This window comes from Papio anubis, chromosome 17 (genome assembly GCF_008728515.1).
Source record: "Papio anubis isolate 15944 chromosome 17, Panubis1.0, whole genome shotgun sequence".
NCBI lineage: Eukaryota > Metazoa > Chordata > Mammalia > Primates > Cercopithecidae > Papio > Papio anubis.
The window spans coordinates 70,422,604-70,443,343 of NC_044992.1; the positions used below are offsets into that span (position 1 = coordinate 70,422,604).

At 49.4% G+C, this 20,740-nt stretch overlaps 1 protein-coding gene across 7 annotated transcripts in view; it reads right to left on the reverse strand.

The window, feature by feature from the left end:
* The window catches only part of USP36 (ubiquitin specific peptidase 36), a 43,521-nt gene extending 31,308 nt beyond the window's left edge, over nucleotides 1–12,213 (reverse strand). For 2 of the 7 annotated variants that reach the window (XM_009191368.4, XM_009191367.4), the window contains exons 1-6: nucleotides 12,030–12,192; nucleotides 9,885–10,044; nucleotides 7,119–7,380; nucleotides 6,301–6,522; nucleotides 2,204–2,314; nucleotides 238–340 (exon numbers count right to left, since the gene is read on the reverse strand). In XM_009191368.4, coding sequence (XP_009189632.1) covers nucleotides 238–340; nucleotides 2,204–2,314; nucleotides 6,301–6,522; nucleotides 7,119–7,371 — 689 coding nt within the window. In that variant the 5' untranslated portion in view covers nucleotides 7,372–7,380; nucleotides 9,885–10,044; nucleotides 12,030–12,192. Of the gene's footprint in view, nucleotides 1–237; nucleotides 341–2,203; nucleotides 2,315–6,300; nucleotides 6,523–7,042; nucleotides 7,381–9,884; nucleotides 11,667–11,704; nucleotides 11,990–12,029 lie in introns of those variants that run through there. The other 5 variants (XM_009191364.4, XM_009191363.4, XM_009191365.4 and 2 more) reach the window with 5 other exon arrangements.
* Nucleotides 12,214–20,740: the final 8,527 nt, after the last annotated feature.

The window sequence follows — 20,740 nt, forward strand, 5'->3', positions numbered from 1 at the left end:
ACCAAGCCGCCCGGGATCAGCAGGACGTATCCGGAGACAGCCCTTTCCCAGGAAGCAAGGGCAATCCCCTATTTGGGCTCCAGCAGGCTGAGTACCCAGGGGCAAATTCTGCCACATCTACCCGAGGGCAGCCTGGGTAGAAAGGAGCCAGGCTGGCTGTTGCCATAGGAATGTTCTGCTGCCACCATGTAGAAAAGGCGTCCAAAGCCCGGGGAAGGCGAGTGGGGAAGCACGCACTTGGCGCAGCCATTCAGGCAGGCCTTCTGCATGGCATCGATGGTGTACCGCAGGAACTCATGCGCGTCCTCCTGGTTCCCAAAGCGGAAGTGCCGGGCGATCTCTAAAAGAGGAAGAAACAGGGAGGGAAGAGCTCATGTCTTCTCGTCAAACAGCCTGGGGATGCTTTCCCGAGAATCCATTCCTGGCTGTTACAAGGGGAAAATACTGGAACTTTTCAAAAGAACAAGTGAGGAAAACAAGAGCTCTACATGGATTTTCTATATCCCAATCACAATTCATCATGGCAACTACTTTCTCAGTAAGATCGGAGGCTTGAACCTTCACTACTTCACAGACAAGGAAGAACACCAAGCCCATAAATATGTAAAATGCCGGCTGGGTGAGCTGGCTCCCGCCTGTCACTCTAACACTTCAGGAGGCTGGGGTGGGAGGATCACTTGAGCCCAGGAGTTCCAGAGCAGCCTGGGCAACATAGGGAGACTTCATCTCTACAAAAATAAAAAATAAAAAAATTAGCCAGGCATGATGGCATGTGCCTGTAGTCCCAGCTACTTGGGGGGCTGAGGCAGGAGGATGGGTTGAGCCTGGGAGGTTAAAGCTGCAGTAAGCTATGATTTCACCACTGCACTCTCAAGCTTGGGCAACAAAGCAAGACTCTTATCTCAGAAAGAAAAAGAATAAAAAATGTAAAATCTGGCTGGGTACAATGGCTTATGCCTGTAATCCCAACACTTTGGAAGGCCAAGGCAGGAGGATCGCTTGGAGCTGGGAGTTAGAGACCAGCCTGCACAACATGGCCAGACCCCGTCTCTACAAACAATACAAAAACAGCCAAGTATTGTGCACCTACAATCCCAGCTACTCAGAAGGCCAAGGCCGACTGCTTGAGCCCAAGAGTTTGAGGCTGCAGCGAGCTGTGATTGCACCACTGTCCTCCAACCTGTGTAAGAGCAAAACCCTAGGCCGGGCGCGGTGGCTCACACCTGTAATCCCAGCACTTTGAGTGGCCGAGGTAGGCGAACTGCATGAGCTCAGGAGTTCGAGATCAGCCTGGGCAACATGGTGAAACCCCGTCTCTACCAAAAATACAAAATTTAGCTGGGCGTGGTGGCGCGCGCCTGTAGTCCCAGCTACTCAGGAGGCTGAGGCAGGAGAACTGCCTGAACCCTGGAGGCAGAGGTTGCAGTGAGCTGAGATCACGCCACTGCACTCAAGCTACGCAACAGAGGGAGACTCCATCTCAAAAAAAAAAAAAAAAAAAAAAAAAAGCAAAACCCTGTCTCAAACAAAAGAATGTAAAATCCACTGAATATCTCTCTAAAAGCCAATATAAAACACAGGTGAATAAGTATTTCATAGTGCTACAATTTACACAGGTTTCAAAAACCGGTAATAGGCCTCTTCTTTCTGCCAAGTGAATGTGAATGAGACTTTTTTATAGCCTAGGCAACTGATTCCTGATATTCAGAAAGGAATTGGTACATTCCTCATCCATTCTTCCTCCCACTTCTCCCTCAGGCTCACTTGCCTGCCCCAAAGACACAGCAGCCCCACCACCTGGCCAGAGGAAAAGCTACCTGTCCTGACCTGCCCCCACTGACAGGCTTCCCCACTGACCCCAGCCCAAGTCTCTAAACTGCTATTCTTTGAGTCTGTGCCACCACATGCAGGGCTGTTAGCACAGAGGGATTCCCAAGACTTCATCCATGACTCACTCTTCTCTCCCATCTACCAACTCCCCAGCACCTCCGACAGGGCGAGCACTTAGCAGGCCTTCAGTAACAGATGCAGAGTGGCACAGTGGCTCGTGTCTGTAATCCCAACACTTTGGGAGGCCAAAGTGGAAGGACAGCTTAAGGTCAGGAATTTAAGACGAGCCTGGGCAACATAGCGACAACCCCGTCTCTACAAAAAATTAAAAAATAAATAAACCACAAAAATTTCAACATGGACTGATGCTTACTTTTCAGGTCTCGGATGAAGGAGACGGGCTTGATGGCGTTGCCGCTGTTGGCGAAGGCCTGGACGATGTGGTTCTGCATGACACACAGCATGCAGAAGCTTCCCTGGTGGCCTGCCAGCACGGGAGGAGGAGCAACTTTAAGACAAGAGCTTTCAAAAAACTCACGGTGAGGTCCCCGCCCCAAACATAACACAGACAGAAACACAAGCAGGTAAGAGCGAACCAGGCTGTGAGAGAATGGATGAGCCAGAGATCCCAGACCTCTGCTGCCTGGGTGACCACCAAGGAAATGTTCTTCTCTGCTGGATGGCGTTTGGAAGCTATGATCCATCCAAAGCCGAAACTCTAACAACCTCACAACATCACCCCATGTTAACATTGACCTGTGCATGATTCTTTTCACATTTCATTAGCATTATTTACTTTATAAGACTAAGGCAGGTTTTCAAAATGAAGCTTAAAAGATGTCTTCTCGAATTTCTAAGTTGCATCACATGGTCAATAGGCTAAAATATTTTAGGGCTGACATCCCCTTCGTTCCTCAGACATGGGACCATCTGTTCCACTGCTTCTAGTAAACACCACGCTAGGATGTATCTGGGGTTGAAAATGTTTTCTGGGAAGATCCAGATAGCAAATCCTTTCTGATCTGAGGACTATACAGTCCAGTCACAACTATGCCCCTGCATTATAGAGAAAGCAGCCATAGACAGTATGTGAACAATGGGGTACAAACATGTTCAATAAAACTTTATTTACACACACAGACAGTAGGCCAGGTGAGTCTGCCCACCCCTGCTCTACATAAAACGCTTCACTAGGCATTAGGCTAGACAGTGGTGCTTTTTTTTTTTTTTTTTTTTTGAGACAGAGTCTCATTGTCACCCAGGCTGGAGTGCAGTGGCATAATCTCGGCTCACTGCAACCTCTGCCTGCCGGGTTTAAGCATTTCTCCTGCCTCAGCCTCCCGAGTAGCTGGGACTAAAAGTGCGTACCACCATGCCAGGCTAATTTTTTGTATTTTAATAGAGACGTAGTTTCACCATGCTGGCCCAGCTGGTCTCAAACTCCTGACCTCATGATTTGCCCGCCTGTAATACCAGCACTTTGGGAGGCCGAGGCGGGCGGATCACGAGGTCAGGAGTATGAGACTAGCCTGGCCAATATGGTGAAACCCCGTCTCTATTAAAAATACAAAATTAGGCAGGCATGGTGGCACGCACCTGCAGTCCCAGCTACTCAGGAAGCTGAGGCGGGGGACTCGCTTGAACCCAGGAGGTGGAGGTTGCAGTGAGCCGAGATCGCACCACTGCACTCCAGCCTGGGCGACAGAGTGAGACTCTGTCTCCAAAAAAACCTCACAATGCGCTGCTTCATCTCAACAATGAGCACTATGTCTTGATAATTAACCTTTGCTGTTATGAAGCCATTGCAATTAGCAAGACATTTACAAGCACTTCCCACTGCATGGCCATTTTGCGTTCTTTTTATTTGTTTTTTCTGAGATGGAATCTTGTTGTCGCCCAGGCTAATGTGCAGTGGCGTGATCTCAGCTCACTGCAACCTCTGCCTCTTGGGTTCAAGCGATTCTCCTGCCTCAGCATCTCAAGTAGCTGGGATTACAGGTGCGTGCCAACACGCCCAGCTAATTTTTTTGTTTGAGACAGAGTTTTGCTCTTGTTGTCCAGGCTGGAGTGCAATGGCGAGATCTTGGCTCACTGCAACCTCCGCCTCCCAGGTACAAGCGATTCTCCTGTCTCAGTCTCCCAAGTAGCTCGGACTACAGGCGTACACCACCACACCCAGCTAATTTTTTGTATTTAGTAGAGAAGGGGTTTCACCATGTTAGCCAGGCTGATCATGAACTCCTGACCTCATGATCCGCCTGCCTCGGCCTCCCTAAGTGCTGGGATTACAGGTGTGAGCCACTGCGCCCGGCCAGTAGCAGTCACTTACTTCTACAGCACTCCCTGTTTGCCTGCTGCTACTCCAGGCACTTGACTCACTCAGAATTCATCTGAGCCTCACAACACTCTGTAAGGAAGATAGTCTCGCTCTTCCACAGACCAGGGGCATTCTCAAAAACTCAGTTACTAAAGGGCAAAGCTGGAAAGCAAACCCTAAAGGCCAGGCTCCTGAGCTGTGCTTTCAACTGCTCTGCTCCCTCCAGAATTCTACTTGGAGATTTTCTGTGACGAAAACATCCTGCATTCCTAGGATAAACATAAGTTGCTTACAGTTTTTTAGAAACTGTGTCATTTGGGGCCGGGTGCGGTGGCTCACACCTGTAATCCCAGCACTTTGGGAGGCCGAGGCAGGGGGATCACAAGGTTAGGAGATCGAGACCATCCTGGCTAACACGGTGAAACCCCTGGGCGTGGTGACGTGCACCTGTAGTCCTAGTTACTCGGGAGGCTGAGGCAGGAGAACGGCGTGAACCCAGGAGGCAGAGCTTGCAGTAAGCCAAGATTGCACCACTGCACTCCAGCCTGGGCAACAGAGCAAGACTCCATCTCAAAAAAACAAACAAACAAACAAAAAAGAAACTGTGTTATTTGGTAGTATTATCCTACAATTCTTCCTACAATTCTTATATCTATGTTTGTGAAGAAGTCATGGTTATCCATTTTCTTTCTCGTATTTTCCTTATTATTGTCACCCGAGTTACAAGAACTTTACAGAATGAGCTGGGAAGGATTCTCTCCTTCTCTATTCTTTGGAAGAAAGTGTAAAGGACTGGAATTGTTTCTTAAAAGTTACACAGAAATTGGCTGGGCACAGTGGCTCACACCTGTAATCCCAGCACTTCAGGAGGCTGAGGTGGTTGGATCATCTGAGGTCAGGAGTTCGAGACCAGCCTGACTAATATGGGGAAACCTCGTCTCTACTAAAAATACAAAAATTAGCCAGGCGTGGCAGCGTGTGTCTATAGTTCCAGCTACTTGGAAGGCTGAGACAGGAGAACTGCTTGCACCCAGGAGGCTGCGCTTGCAGTGAGCTGCGATCACACCATTGTACTCCAGCCTGGGCAACAGAGTCCATCACACACACAAAAAAAAGTTACAAGAAATAACATTGTCCCTGCTTGGGGTTTCTCATGGGAAGATTTTTAACCACTGCTTTAATTTCTTTAATAGTTAAAAGACTCTTCACTTTCTATTTCCTTCAGTTTTTGGTAAGTTATATCTTATTTCACCTCTATTTTAATCAAATAGAGCACACCACCACATCCAGCTAATTGTTTTGTTTTCTCGTGTGCGTGAGGTAAGAGTCTTGCTCTGTCGCCCAGGCTGGAGTGCAGTGGCGCGATCTTGGTCGGCTCACTGCAACCTCCGCCTCCCAGGTTCAAGCAATTCTCCTGCTTTGGCCTCCCAAGGAGTTGGGATTACAGGTGCACCCCAGCACGCCTAATTTTTATATTTTTAGTAGAAACTGGGTTTCACCATGTTGGCCAGGCTGGTCTCGAACTCCTGACCTCAAGTGATCTGCCCGCCTCTGCCTCCCACAGGTGTGAGCCACCACACCCAGGCTTGATTTGTTTTTGTAGAGATGGGATCTTGCTGTGTTGTCCAGGCTGCATGTTTTATAATATATATAAGATATACTGATACAACAACAGATCCATACAACAACAGATCCATACAACAACAGATCCATAAAACAAATGGGCCAGGCATGGTGGCTCACACTTATAATCCCAGCACTTTGGAAGGCTGAGATGGGAGGATCACGTGAGCCCAGGAGTTCAAGACTACAGAGTTGTGATGGACCCACTGCATTCCAGCCTGGGTGACAGAGCAAGACACTGTCTCTAAAAAATAATAATTGAATATATATATTTTGGAAGTATCTTTTGAAAATCTTTCTGTCTGGGTAATTATTTACAGAAAAGCTTGGCGAACACAGCCTCAGCTGAGTGATTCACCTTCATGGCCCATTCTGCAGCAGACATGATTCAAATTTAGGTTTCATCAGTTACTACACATTATGAACTGCCCTCCTAAATTTGATCCAGACTGAGAGCAGCAGTGCCACAAGTGCACAGGCTTAGCTAATCCAGATCCGCAGCCACCCCACTGCTGCAAACCCACACTCACAGCTGCGAGCATGCTCCTTGGACAGCAGGTAGTTGGCCAGAGGTGGTGTGTAGGTCAAGCACTGGATGGTGGCATTGAGAAAGCAGGTGTTGCCAAGGTTGTGGAGTCCTGCGCCCACGCGGAAGACCCGCTCCCACCTCAGAGAGAGTCGCTCCGTGGGGAAAAGCACTTTCTGCGGGGCTGGGACTCCATCACCACAGCTCTCGTACGTGTGCTCACTGCCTGAGGAAGAAAGGGACAAGGGAAGAAAAGAGGAAGACATAAGTCCACATACAGGTCGACCACAAAAAGAAACTCATGAGGCATACACTTAGCATGTAGTGACTCGGTACATGGCAACAGAGAAGAACTGGTATTCTGGTTTACAGGACATTCCTGGAAAGCTCAGGAGTAAACCCAGTCATCCCACAGACCTCCCAGGCTGCTTGGCTCTAGAATCCTAGGGCCCCACTATAGATGGAGGGCATGGCTCAGAGACTGAGCGGTGGAAGGAGCCAGGTCCTGGCACTCTGCACCACACTGTGCCCACATGCAGCCCATCCCATTTCTCTTTCTTAGTTCCAAGCCTGACTTTTGACTGTATTATACTTGCGATGGGGGGAACAGCAACTTCCAAGGACCCTCCAAGTACACAGATTTCCTTGCTACCAACCCTGTATCATTACTTCTGTAACTGAAATCCACTGATCCCACACAAAAATTCATAACTCTTTCACCACATTCTGTTGTTTTTCCTACTAACTAGTCAACATTTAAAGTCCATCCACTTCGTCACCCCGGAGCGAGGGCCTCTCTGCCAGCACAATGCACATCTGTACCCTGTCTCCTGGCCGGTGGGTCATCTCCACTCTTGCGGCGACTAGCTCCCTCTGTTTTGGGGTTGAGCAACACATATTTGCTCTTTAAGGACTCCAGCTGGTAGGAGAAGCTCTTGCTGGCTGGCTCGAACTCAATCTTCTGTAAAAGGACCTTCTTGGCAGAGGAGGCAAGAAGCTTCCCCAGTTCTCCATCATCAGCCGAGTCCTTGCGGCCAGGTTTCAGGGCCTCCTTCAACTTATCCACTATTGGCATGGTGCATCACTGTGGGGACAAGAAGAAACACAGAGCCATGGATAATGAAATCCCAGGACAAAAATATCTCTTAAGATCTCCTATTTGGTCACTATGGATGCTAGCCACCACAAAAGCTCCTCTGGATCATCTGCCAGCCCTACAAAGGAACTGTGAAACAGGGAGACCCAGCACGAATCACCTGGACATATTCATTCACGTTTCCCCACAAAAAGATAAGATGCCGCTACAAATAAAGCTGAGCAGACAACAGTGGCCCTGAGGTAGCCAGGCAGCCCCTGCCATGTGCATCTCTTCAACAGATACTCATCAAGAGGCTCTGGATATCACTCTTGGTGCCATTTCCTTCAAAAGGCCATCATGTGGTCCAAATGTCTGCTCCAAAACAGGGGGACACTATTCTCACATACAAACTGGTTATACACACACACACCCCCATGCAATAAACGAATTAGCATGCAGGTCAGATAAACATGCATGTCTGTACAGACCTGCACTCTCCAATATGAAGGCCACAGGCCACACGTGGCTACTGAGCATGTGAAATGAGGCTAGTCCAGGTTGAAAGGTGCTATAAGTGTAAAATGCACACCAGATTTTGAAGAGAAATACACACCAGTATAAGACGAAAATGTAAACCATCCCAGTAATTTTTAGATCAGTTACATGTAGAAATGGTAATATTTTATATATATTGGGTTAAATAAATTATGAAAATGAATTTCACCTGCTTCTTGTTAACGTGGCTACTATAAAATTTTAAATTATATTTGTGGCTTGTATTATATTTCTATTAAACAGTGCTTATACAAATTATCTTTTTAAAAGTGAGGAAGGAGAAGAAGAGCAAGTAGCAGGCCTAGAGAACAGTATCCATTGGACACCTAAACTTAAGCAAATGTCTTCCTAGGACACTTATCTAAAGAGAAGAAGAAAAGCAAAGTGGGAGAGTGGGTAGATCACAGGCTTTGGAATGTGCTGGCCCTCAGAGGTTCTATCACCCTTAGCTATGAAACCCAGGGACAACTAACTACTGTGACTGCTCCAAACCTCCTATTCTACTGTAATATAGCAACAAAAACAATAGGCTTGGGAAGTGCTTTAGAACTTGCTACATACTACCTAACAGAGGATCCATACTATTGGTGCAGCTGCATAGAAACTGTAACCAAGAAGAGACCCCTGCACCTCTCCAGTCGCTACCTTTGTATCCACCACTTGCCTTCCCCTACCCACCACCTCTCAACTTAACCTTCTCAAACACAGCACAGACTATCTGAGTCACAATTTCAAAAATATGTCCCTTAAATTGCTCACTCGCATCAGAAATATGACGACTTCCTCTGGTATTCAGCACCCAGCCTGCCCTTAGAGAATCAACAAGTGTGCCCCAAAATTCTGCTCTAGTGAAAGTAAGGACTTCCTCCAGCACCTCTTATTAAGCCATTCAAATTTATCACTATGGATCATCTAATTCTATACATGGATCAAGTATCTTTTTCTATAAAAACTTCTGTAAAGGAAAGCCAGGTGCAGTGGCCTGGACCTATGGTCCCAGATGCTTGGGAGACTGAGGTGGGAGGATAACTTGAGGGCAGGGGCTTGAGGCTGCAGTGAGCTGTGATTATGCCTGTGAATAGCCAGTGCAGTCCAGCCTGGGCAATATAGTGAGACTCCATCTTTAAAACAAAAAAAGAAATTGTGGCTGACGCCTGTAATCCCAGCACTTGGGAGGCCGAGGAAGGTGGATCAGGAGGTAGGAGTTCAAGACCAGCCTGGCCAAGATGTTTCCTGTCTCTACCAAAAATACAAAAAAATTAGTTGGGCATGGTGGCAGGCGCCTGTAATCCCAGCTACTCAGGAGGTTGAGGCAGAGAATTGCTTGAACACGGGAGGCAAAGGTTGGAGTGAGCGGAGATCGTACCACCGTGCTCCAGCCTGGGCAACAGAGCGAGACTCGGTCTCAAAAAAAAAAAAAACCTGTAAGAATTGTGTGGGGGAAAAAAAAACGCTTCTGTAAAGAAATTTTAGAAGCTTTTTTTTCTTTTTGAGATGGAGTCTCACTCTGTTACCCAGGCTGGAGTGCAGTGGCATGATCTCGGCTCACTGCAAGCTCCGCCTCCCGGGTTCACGCAATTCTCCTGCCCCAGCCTCCCGAATAGCTGGGACTACAGGCGCCCGCCACCACGCCCAGCTGATTTTTTGTATTTTTAGTAGAGATAGGTTTCACCGTGTTAGCCAGGATGGTCTCCATATCCTGACCTCGTGATCCGCCCGCCTCCGCCTCCCAAAGTGCTGGGATTACAGGCGTGAGCCACTGTGCCCGGCCAGCCTTTTTTTTTTTTTTTTTTTTTTTTTTAAACCAGCATTATAACTTGTCTGATTTGAGAAAATAAAAGAGCCCTTTCTCATGAGAATTATCAAAGACTTCTCACCAATTGAACAATTACTGCTAGGTCACATGCAGACAATTCAGTAGAATCAAAAAATACACAGAAACCTGGCAGACTCACCTGGCATGCGCAGACTTGGGCCTGCTGTCCTTCTGCAGCATGGAACCAGGATCTTAACGGAGGGCTGAGTTTGGTTGGGCAGCTGCTACACGGAGCTCCTGAATGTAAGCGTTCCTGGGCTCCTGTTACATCACCAAAGCCACAGAGCGGGCGTCAAAGCCTGTGGGAGGGACAGGGAGACCATCAGTGGAGGCGACTCTCTTCCTGCACCGTCTCTTCAGCTACTTCCCAGGGATGCGGCGCGCACCGGCAACCCTCTACCTTGAAAAAGCCATCCTAAGCTCAAGGAGCATCCACGCGTGCACTCAGGATGAGGCGGGTGGACTGTGCTACCTCATCACCAATTGCTGTAATGCACACGACATGAACACCTTAACCTTGACACCTGACAAGCCCAGAGAACAACAACCTCCCCAACACCCGCCAGTCAACTCCAGTCTCATCTCAATTCCAAAAGGTAAGAGGTAATAAATCCCCAAGTTCTCGATTTAATGAACCAGTAAAACTTCAATAACAACAACAAACCTGAGGGAGTAATAGGAGTTACCAAAATTTTGCTTTGCTAAGTGCGGATTTTCTCTTTCATTACCATCTACGATTACTATGATTACATAAAATTAAGGTCCGTAAAAACAGTTCACAGTGAAAACATTCAAACACACAAACGGAGAACAGCACAGGGAGCACATGAGCCCCCCTTACTCAGCCTCAGTAATTACGTCTGACCCATCCTGAGTCACCTCCCATCCCCAGGTAATTCTGCAGCAAATCTCAGACCTATGATTTCATCCATAAATAAAAGTATGCCAACTCCCGAAAAATGTGTAAGGAAATGATCTCAGAATAAAAGACATCTATAAAGTGAAGACATCCAGTCGTATCAAAAACTCCCACAATATCACTGCTTTGTATCAGGACTCACATCTACCCTGGAAGGTGAGAGCTTTGCCATGCACCACAACCAACGCTTGAGAACCACTTACGGGAGGGAAGAAACCAAACTTGGGAGATGTAACCCAATTTCACTCGAGATAAGTTAACTTTAAACTTAACCCAGTCCTTAATGTAGATGTAGAGATTCTGAACACAATTTTTCAAGTGTGACAGGTCAATCTCCATTTCACCAGTTCCACCTAAAACATCAAGCAATAACCTAAACAAGCTCGCTCGCTCTCTGAGATGTAGGAGCCCGAGACAAGTGTTCCCGTAATCACTAGAAAGCCCTCCGACGCACACACCATCAACACTCTACCCAGCTCAGGAACGATGCTCTCTCTGGTCCAGGGACAGCACAGGCCTCATCCACATTTCCACCTGCGCGAACCCCAGCCAGCACCATTTAGGCTCATTCCCTCTCCCACCTCCATCTAAAGTCACTTTTCCAGGATGAACTGCAATGGACGCTCGCAGAGTCAGCCACGTGCTGGGGAGAGGAGCCCACGGAAGAGCGGCCTCCCGGGGCCCAGCGCCGCGCTCCAGGGGCCTCCCGGGCGACTCCGCAGCGCCTGCCCCGAGCCTGGCCGCGGACGCAGCGATCTGAGCACCTCTCCCCGAGCCTGGCTCCCTGACGAGAGTTACGTAAACACGGGCGCGCGGAGTCTCCCCTCGCGTGTGTCTGGGTTTGGCGGCCGCCACTCCAGACCCAAGCCCAGGACGCCCACGCCACCCGCCAGGAGCAGCGGTATCGGAACCGCACCCCGCCCAGGCCTCCACGGCCTCCTCGGCCTCCTCCGCAGCCACGAGGAAAGTGCCCGCCCCGGGGCCGCACCCGCCCCACTGAACTCTGCGGCCGCATGCGACGCCCTCGCCCCGATTCCGACCTCAGCCTCTCCGGAGTCGACCTGGATCCTGCGTAGACAGCGGGCACCGGCGGCCCCAACCCCGGCCCGGAGCCCGGGGGACGGCGGAGAGCGGCGAGGACAGCCCGGTCCCGGACCCTCGGGAAGACCCCGAGCTCGCGAGCGGGCGGAGCATCCCGGGCCCTCCTCGGGGACTGCCGGAGCCCTGCGCGGACGCGCGCCCACGTCCTCCCTGAGCGCCCCGGCTGTGCCCCGCCAGCCCTTCCCACGGCCCAGGCCTCGCGGAACCCCCAGCCCCGGTCTCGTCCCCGGGCCTGCGCGCCGCCCGCACCCGACTCCAGCCTACCCCGGCCTCTCCGCGGGCGCTCCACAAGCCTGCGCAGCCCTGGCGTCTCCTTCGGCCCGCTGCCCCACACGCGCACCATCCGGGCCTCCGGCGCCTCACACACGTGTCACGGCGACGCTTAAAGGCGCCGCACCCAGCGGCCGCGCTGCGCTAACACCGAAAGAGTCGGGAGGCTTTAAGAGGCGGGGCTAGATTCGGCTCACTCCCTGTCCCCGCCCACCGCTCCTTCCGTGTCGCCTACGTCACCTCCCCATCACGGGACCCCAGCCAGCCTACGTGATGACGCAAGTGCGCAGGGCCAAAGGCGCTCCCGCACCTGTGCCGCGGTCCGGTGACGTCCCTGCAGCGCATTTGAGGTGCCGCTACTTCCGGGTCGGAAGAGCGCACTTGGCGCCGTTGCGGACGCCTCAGGTGTGACAGTGGCGCGCCCCCCGCTCCAGAACGGGGACTCGAGACCCTCTGCCCACCCCTGCAACAGCGCTCCTGCCCTGTCTCCCGGGCAGGGAGAAGGCTGGGCTCCCACCTGCCCCCTGGCCGTCCTGTGGCTGCAGAGAAGCGGAGGCGCGGGCGCTCGGCCTTAACCTCCCGGGCCCTGGGGCCATCCGTGACTCCCACAGGCGGAGCACCTGCAGTTTGGGGAGGGAGGGATCTGGGAGCGATCGGCCAAAGCCTGGGGCTGCCGAGGAAATGGCTCTTTGGAATTAGGGATCTGAGAGTGTGAGATTTGACCTTTGAAGTCTGGCGGCCGCTGCGCAATCCCTAGCTCCACCCACCCGCTCCAAAAGCTTTGTCCTCTGACAGCTCTGCGAAGGTTTTAGCTGAGTATTCGTAAGCACGTATTGCTTTTGCAGTATTTTTTAAAATCCGTTTGATCTGAGGCAACTTCGCTGGCTTCCTCCCCATTCCCCTGGGCAGGTGGAGAGAGTGTTGGTTTCTGGCCTGACCTCAGAAACTCAGAAGCACAGGATGGACATAAACTACTTTATGCAAAAGGCAGAACTTTGTAAATACAGTCTATCTGCTGTGTCTTTTTTGACGTAAGTAGGAATGATGAGTAGGGTGAAGTCACAGGTAAACAACCCAAAGCGAATCTCCATGCCCTCCCCACGGATCCTAAAGCAGGGACTGGAGATGGGGAGAGAGGCTAGATGTACTTGAAACAAAATTCGCCTTGTATTTATTACTTGGGCGCTGGTGTTTTTTGAAAAAAACAAACAAGAAAACCATATTAGTCTGATGCTGAAACTACACCCTATCTGTAAGAATCCTTGGCCTGGGCGCGGTGGCTCACACCTGTAATCCCAACACTTTGGGAGGCCAAGGTGGGCGGATCACCTGAGGTCAGAAGTTCAAGACCAGCATGGCCAACATGGCGAAACCCCGGCTCTATTAAAAATACAAAAATTAGCTGGGTGTGGTGGTGTGCGCCTGTAATCCCAGCTACTCAGGAGGCTGAGGTACGAGAATCCCTTGAACCTAGGAGGCGGAGGTTGCAGTGAGCTGAGATGGTGCCTCTGCACAACAGCCTGGGCTACAGAGAGAGACTCCATCTCAAAAGGAAAAAAAAAAAGGTCTGGGCACAGTGGCTCACGCCTGTAATCCCAACACTTTGGGAGGCCAACGCTGGTAAATCACTTGAGGTCAGGAATTCAAGACCAGCGTGGCCAACATAGTGAAAACCCGTCTCTACTAAAAATACAAAAATTAGCCGGGTATGTGGTACATGCCTGTAGTCCCAGCTACTCAGGAGGTTGAGGCAGGAGAATTGCTTGAACCCAGATGGTGGAGGTTGCAGTGAGCTGAGATCACGCCACTGCACTCCAGCCTGGGCAACAGAGCAATACTTGGTCTAAAAAAAAAAAAAAAAAAGAAATGCAACGTAGGTCTCTCCTGAAATTAGCCCAAATCTTCAGCCATCCTCTACAGACTGTGAAACCAGGAGAGGAGTTGAGTCCGTCTTACCTTGACCTTCCAGGCAGGGAGCCAATCAGGTCATTTTTGGGTGACAATATAATATTATGTTAATGCACCTTTTTCTTGAGATAAGTTCTAATGTGATTCGTTTTGGTTACAGCTTTCTGTAACAGAATATTTTATTCTTTCATCTTTAATGTTTCTCTAGTTTTCTCTCTTAGGATTTAGAGATCGTTCAATTGTCTCATCTCAAACATTTCCATTTCCATGTGGTTCTTTCATACACATTTATCCACAGTGAGCCTGCCCAGCATGCTTTTGGTGTGGCCGACGGTTGCAGCCACCCTTAGGTCTGCGGGGGTTGGCATGTTGCCCCTGAATTGCAATAGCAGCATTTCTCTCTAGCCTGGCAGGGGAGTGCAATCGTGGACTTGCTCTTCCACCCATTGGGGTTGCATTTCATGGGTGCCGAGTGCCTGGGGAACCCAGGCCATTTCGAATGAGGGTTTTCAGCCCAGATGTCCCTCCTGCTCTAGGGGAACCCTTCACATCAGTCAGGTGACTTGCTGGACTGATAGAGCCTCTGCCATCAGCCTCTGATGCAAAACCTTTTCTCAGGTGTCTGTGCGGTCCACGGAGACCTGAGTCCCCAGGTTTCGGAGGGATGTCACTTTCCTTAGGAAGAACAGCAACGCATGGCATCCTTCCCGTCCGTGCAGATGGGACAGGGCTCTCAGGAAATCTGTAATTAGCATCACCCCAGAAGATGCACAGGCACAGGCAGCTGCTGGGCACAGGCGCTTGCGGAAGACAGACGCCATGGCGCCACGCCACCTGTTGGTATGTAAAGGAAGTGGCTCTTCTGGCTGCTTGGCACCATTCTTAGGACCCTTCCATTTTGTTTCTAGTCTCAGAAGGGGTGGAGAAAGTCATCCTTCCTAAATGGTGTTGACTCTCAGACATCTGACCGTGCCAGGAGAATGGCTGTGCACGGCGGCAGCCCAGGCCCGGGCAGGTGGCAGCCAGGGAGCTGGGACCACAGAGGGCATTAGCAAGAGCAGCAGCTACTCCGAGATGCTTTGGCACAATTCAGAATACATGTTTTGTAGTTTTCTCTTGTCTTTTTTTTTTTTTGAGGTGGAGTCTCACTCTGTCACCCAGGCTGGAGTGCAGTGGTGCAATCTCAGCTCACTGCAACCTCCACCTCCCAGGTTCAAGCAATTATCGTGTCTCCGCCTCCAGAGTAGCTGGGATTACAGGCGCACTCCACCACATCCAGCTAATTTGTGTATTTTTGGGAGAGAGGGGGTTTCGCCGTGTTTGGTCTTGAACTCTTGGCCTCAGGTGATCTGCTCACCTCAGCCTCCCAAAGTGCTAGGATTACAGGCGTGAGCCAACCTGCCTGGCCTCCTGACCTTTTCTCTTGTTTTATTTTGGTAAACTGTATTAGTTAGATACCTCTCCCCCATCGATGGTTGGAATTCCCAACCTCAATCATTTTGGGGGCTCTCTGCCTCCTTTGACTAGGACAGATCTCCAGGGGTTTACCCAGGCTCCGAAGAGCCACTCCAGGCAGCCGGCTGTTTGGGGAGGTGCACCCTGGTCTTCTAGGCTGTGGATTCCTTGCATTGGTCCCCTGGTACTGCTCTCATGCTCAAGGGGCACCTCAGCCAGATGTGCCCTAGGCTGGCAGAGCCCTTCCCCTGAATGCAGCTGGGCAGGATGCTACCCTTTCCATAATAAGTTTGGTCCCAGGGATTCCCCTAACACACACACACATACATTCTCTTTTACTCACATCCTCACACACACTCACACACCCCACCACACTCACACTTTCAAAACCCACCGACTCTCACACTCACACTCGCCAGCCCTTCCCCTTGCTCCATCACCTCCCTCCAAGTCCCGGCCCCACGCAGCCTCCTGCGGTCCCAGCCCGCTTGGTGCCAGCCATCTCTCGTGCCAGCCATCTCCCCCAAATATACACCCTTCTAGGTTCCTTTCTGCCCAGAGGTACCTGAAGTTTCCCTAGGAAGCACTTGCTAAAGGGCCCCAGCCCCCGACTCCTGGAGAAGAAGGCTTCAGGCCTCTGCCACACAAAGCCTTCACTGTTCTTTTGGGGCTGGCACCCCTTCCTGTGGCCCTGTGGCACCAAACAAATTGATTCGTCTAGCAAATATTTCTTTCTTTTTTTTTTTTTTTTTTTGAGACGGAGTCTCGCTCTGTCGCCCAGGCTGGAGTGCAGTGGCCGGATCTCAGTTCACTGCAAGCTCCGCCTCCTGGGTTTACGCCATTCTCCTGCCTCAGCCTCCCAAGTAGCTGGGACTACAGGCAGCCACCACCACGCCCAGCTAATTTTTTGTATTTTTTAGTAGAGACGGGTTTCACTGTGTTAGCCAGGATGGTCTCGATCTCCTGACCTCGTGATCCGCCCATCTCGGCCTCCCAAAGTGCTGGGATTACAGGCTTGAGCCACCGCACCTGGCCGCAAATATTTCTTATTTACTCTGTTCCACATGGTGGTGAGCGAATCAACCCTGGACTCTCCCCACAAAGGACTTAAGAACACGCAGGTCATAAACAAATGAACACGTTTGCATAATTATTATTACCAATGGGGTTACCAGGCCAAGAGCAGGATGAGGTGAGGGAGAATACCTTGGCCTGGGGCATTGGGGAAAACTCTTGCGAGGATGTGCTACCTCCGTTGAAAGTGGGAAGATGAGGAGAGGCCGGCTGTAAGAGGAGCAAGAGAAGGAGGTTCTGGAATGAGAGAACAGTATGAACAAAGTGCCCGAGACAGGAGCAAGCTTGGCACCTTCGAGAAAATAAAGAGGAGAATCACTGAACCTGGGAGGTGGAGGTTGCAGTGAGCCGAGATTGCGCCACTGCACTCCAGCCTGTGAGACAGAGTGAGACTCCATCTCAAAATAAAAAAAAAAAAAAAAGGAGGCCATTGGGCGGGCTGAGGCTGGAGGGGTGGACCACGTGCCCCACAGGCAAGAGGTCCCCACTATAGATGAAGCACTCAGGCTGCAGACAGGTGAGCAGTGCCTCAGGTGAGAGGCAAGTTTGTCTCCATAGGTCAACCTGCTACACGGAATTCTCCAGAGTCCCCTGCAAAGGTATAGATGGGCTGGGTGCAGGAGCTCACGCCTATAATCCCAGCACTTTGGGAGGTCGAGGCGGGCGGATCACCTTGAGGTCAGGAGTTCAAGACCAACCTGACCAACATGGTGAAACCCTGTCTCAACTAGAATACAAAAGTTAGGCGGGCATGATGGCACTTACCTGTCATCCCATCTACTCGGAAGGCTGAGGCAGAAGAATCGCTTGAACCCAGGAGGCGGGGCTTGCAGTGAGCCGAGATTGCGCCACTGCACTCCAGCCTGGGTGACACAGCGAAACTCCGTCTCAAAAAAAAAAAGGTGTAGATGGCTTACGCTTTGTGATTTTCAATGTGATTTTTTTCATTTAATTTTTTTCCCCAAATCTATAGGTCTTTTATTGCATCATGTAAATATCACAGATCGGTCTGAGGAGTCATCTGACATCATGTTTCTGTAGCTGGACAACTCTTAGAACCTCCTCAGCAGCCTGCGGAACTGCTCCTTTGTAGGAGACGTAGACAGCACCCCAACATTTTCTGATATCCTTGTTTTTAACTGTTGCTGCTTACTGAATCAGAGCAGCTGAATTTGAACAAGCCTGAAACAAGCTCAGTGTCATTTCCTTCAAAGATTAATTCGACATTCTGGGCTTGAGATACTGAATAAACATCACCTGGCCTCATCCAAACTCTGCAGATGGATTTTCCACCCAAGATGTTTCGGATTTCAGCAAGAGTCATGTTCTCCTGGATGATGACGTTGGTGGGGAAGTGAGCACCCACAGAGCTCATCTTGTAATGAAACCCAGGGCAGCCCCCTTGACCATGCTCCCTACACGACCACGAACAGTCCTAGCGGCACCCGGCTCCCTTCTGTTTCCCCACCATTTGTCAACCCGGAGCCTCTTTTCCTTTCCAAGGAGACTGAGTTCTACATCGACATGATTGAAGTGCCTCCTCAAGGCTGGGTGTCGTGGCTCACACCTGTAATCCCAACACTTTGGGAGGCAGAGGCAGGCAGATCACTTGAGGCCAGGAGTTTGAGACCAGCCTGGCCAACATGGTGAAACCTTGTCTCTACTAAAAATACAAAAACTAGCCAGGCGTAGTGGCACGTTCCTGTAGTCTCAGCTAGTAGGGAGGCTGAGGCAGGAAAATTGCTTGAACCTGGGAGGCGGAGGTTGCAGTGAGCCAAGATCGCGCCACTGCACTCCAGCCTGGGCGACATGGCAAGATCCTGTCTCAAAAAAATAAAAAAAATAAATAAATATAGTCCCTCCTCAGGGTTTCTCTCAGGCACTTCCCAATAACTGTGTGTTCCTTTAGAGTCATGTTGACCTTTTCTGGAATATCCACAGGTTGGTTGCTGGGAACGATCTTCATTCTCACAGTAGATGCGGCAAAGACAGCTGTTTCTTTCTTTCTTTTTTTTTTTTTTTAATATAACTTCCAGGCATCTTAACCTTGGTATTTTGAACATACTGGGAAGTATCTTTCCATTAATATTACAAATTGTCAGGCTGGTCTAACAAGGCGGTTTTGGAATTCCACTTTGGGAGGTGTAGGAAGAATAACTTTAGAGCAGACCAACCCTCAGACACCGCCGGTAGGTGTGTAAAACGGTGCAGCCACTGCAGAAAACAGGACGGTGCTTCCTCCAAAAGTGAAACAGGACCACTATATATACCATCTACACATACTATATAAACTATATATACACTATGTATACAGTATATATAGACATAGTATATACGTATATACTATGTATGTATAGATATTATCTATCTATGTATACTATGCTCCCAGACTTAATTATTGCAATACAATTTTACTTATATAGTATTATATATAATTATTATATTGCAATTTTTTTTATTTTTGAGACAGAGTCTTACTCTGTCATCCAGTCTGGAGTGCAGTGGCGCCATCTCAGCTCACTATAACCCCTGTCTCCCGGGTTGAAGCGATTCTCCTGCCTCAGCCTCCCGAGTAGCTGAGATTACAGGCACGCACCACCAAGCGCGGCTGATTTTTTGTATTTTTAGTAGAGATGGGGTTTCACCAGGGGTTCGAGGCCAGGCTGGTCTCGAACCCCTGACCTCAGGTGATCCACCCGCCTTGGCTCCCCAAAGTGCTGGGATTACAGGTGTGAGCCACCATGCCTGGTCTGTATTGCAATAATTATACATAATACTATGTATATACACATATACATAATATTGTGTATATACCTATATACTGTGCATATAGATATATATAGTTTATATATATATATGCTGAATCAGAGAAGCTGAATTTGAAACAAGCTTCATGTCATTTCCTTCAAAGATTAATGTTGAATTAATTAATGTTGGTTAATGTATATATGGCTCTATATATCTATAGTAGGTATATATATCTATAGTGTATAGATATCTATATACATATACTAAGTGTGTGTGTGTATATATACCAATTAAAAGCAGGGACACAGATATTTGCACACCCATGTTCATAGCCACATTATTCACAATAGCCAAAAGGCAGAAGCAACCCCAGTGTCTACTGACAGATGAATGGATCAACAAAATGGAATAGATACACACAATGGAATATTAGCCATGAAAAAGAAGGAAGCATGCATCCATGCTATAATACCAATGGACCTTGAAGACATGTGCTAAGTGAGCCAGACATAACATAGGTGGAATCATGCAGGACGATGGAATATTTAGAATAGGCAAATCCATAGAGACAAAGTAGATTAGGTTACCAGGGGCTAGGAGGAGGAGGACATGGGGGGTTATTGCGTAATGGTGACAGAGTTTCTGGGGTGTGGTGAAAAAGTTTTGGAAATAGTGGTGATGGCCATAAAAACATTGTAAGTGTAATTAACACCACTGAATTGTACACTTAAAAATGGTTAGAAGGCGGCCAGGTGAGGTGGCTCACGCCTGTAATCCCAGCACTTTGGAGGCTGAGGGGGCAGATCACGAGGTCAAGAGATCGAGATCATCCTGGCCAACATGGTGAAACCCTGTCTACTAAAAATACAAAACTTAGCTGGGCATGGTGGTGCGCCCGTAGCCCCAGCTGCTCGGGAGGCTGAGGCATGAGAATTGCTTGAACCCAGGAGGTGAAGATTGCAGTAAGCCAAGATTGTACCACTGCACTCCAGCCTGGGTGACAGAATGAGACTCTGTCTCAAAAAGAAGAAAAGAAAGAAAGAAAAAAAATCTATGGTCACAGCTAATTGCCTATAATAAAATTGATGCTAGTAAAATATTGTAATTCCACATTCCACTGTTTGGGTTTAATTATTTTTTAAAGTTACATCAGGTAAAAGTATCCATTAAAAATTAGGAGGGAAAGATGTTGCTACTATGTGCCCTATAACTAGGCTCAAATTCTTCCATTAGCTCCGAAGTACTTTATTTTTATTTATTTACGTTTTTGAGACTGAGTGTCGCTCTGCTGCCCAGGCTGGAATACAGAGGCTCCATCTTGGCTCATTGCAACCTCCACCTGTGGGGTTCAAGTGATTCTCCCAGCTTGGCCTCCCGAGTGGCTGAGATTACAGGCGTGAGTCACCGCACCTGGCCAGCTCCAAAGTTCTTTAACCTGTCCTGGTGGCTCCCCAGCTCCACCACCAGGCCCCACGTCCCTTCAGGTTGGATCTTACAGGGTCTCTTGCTGCTTTTCCATG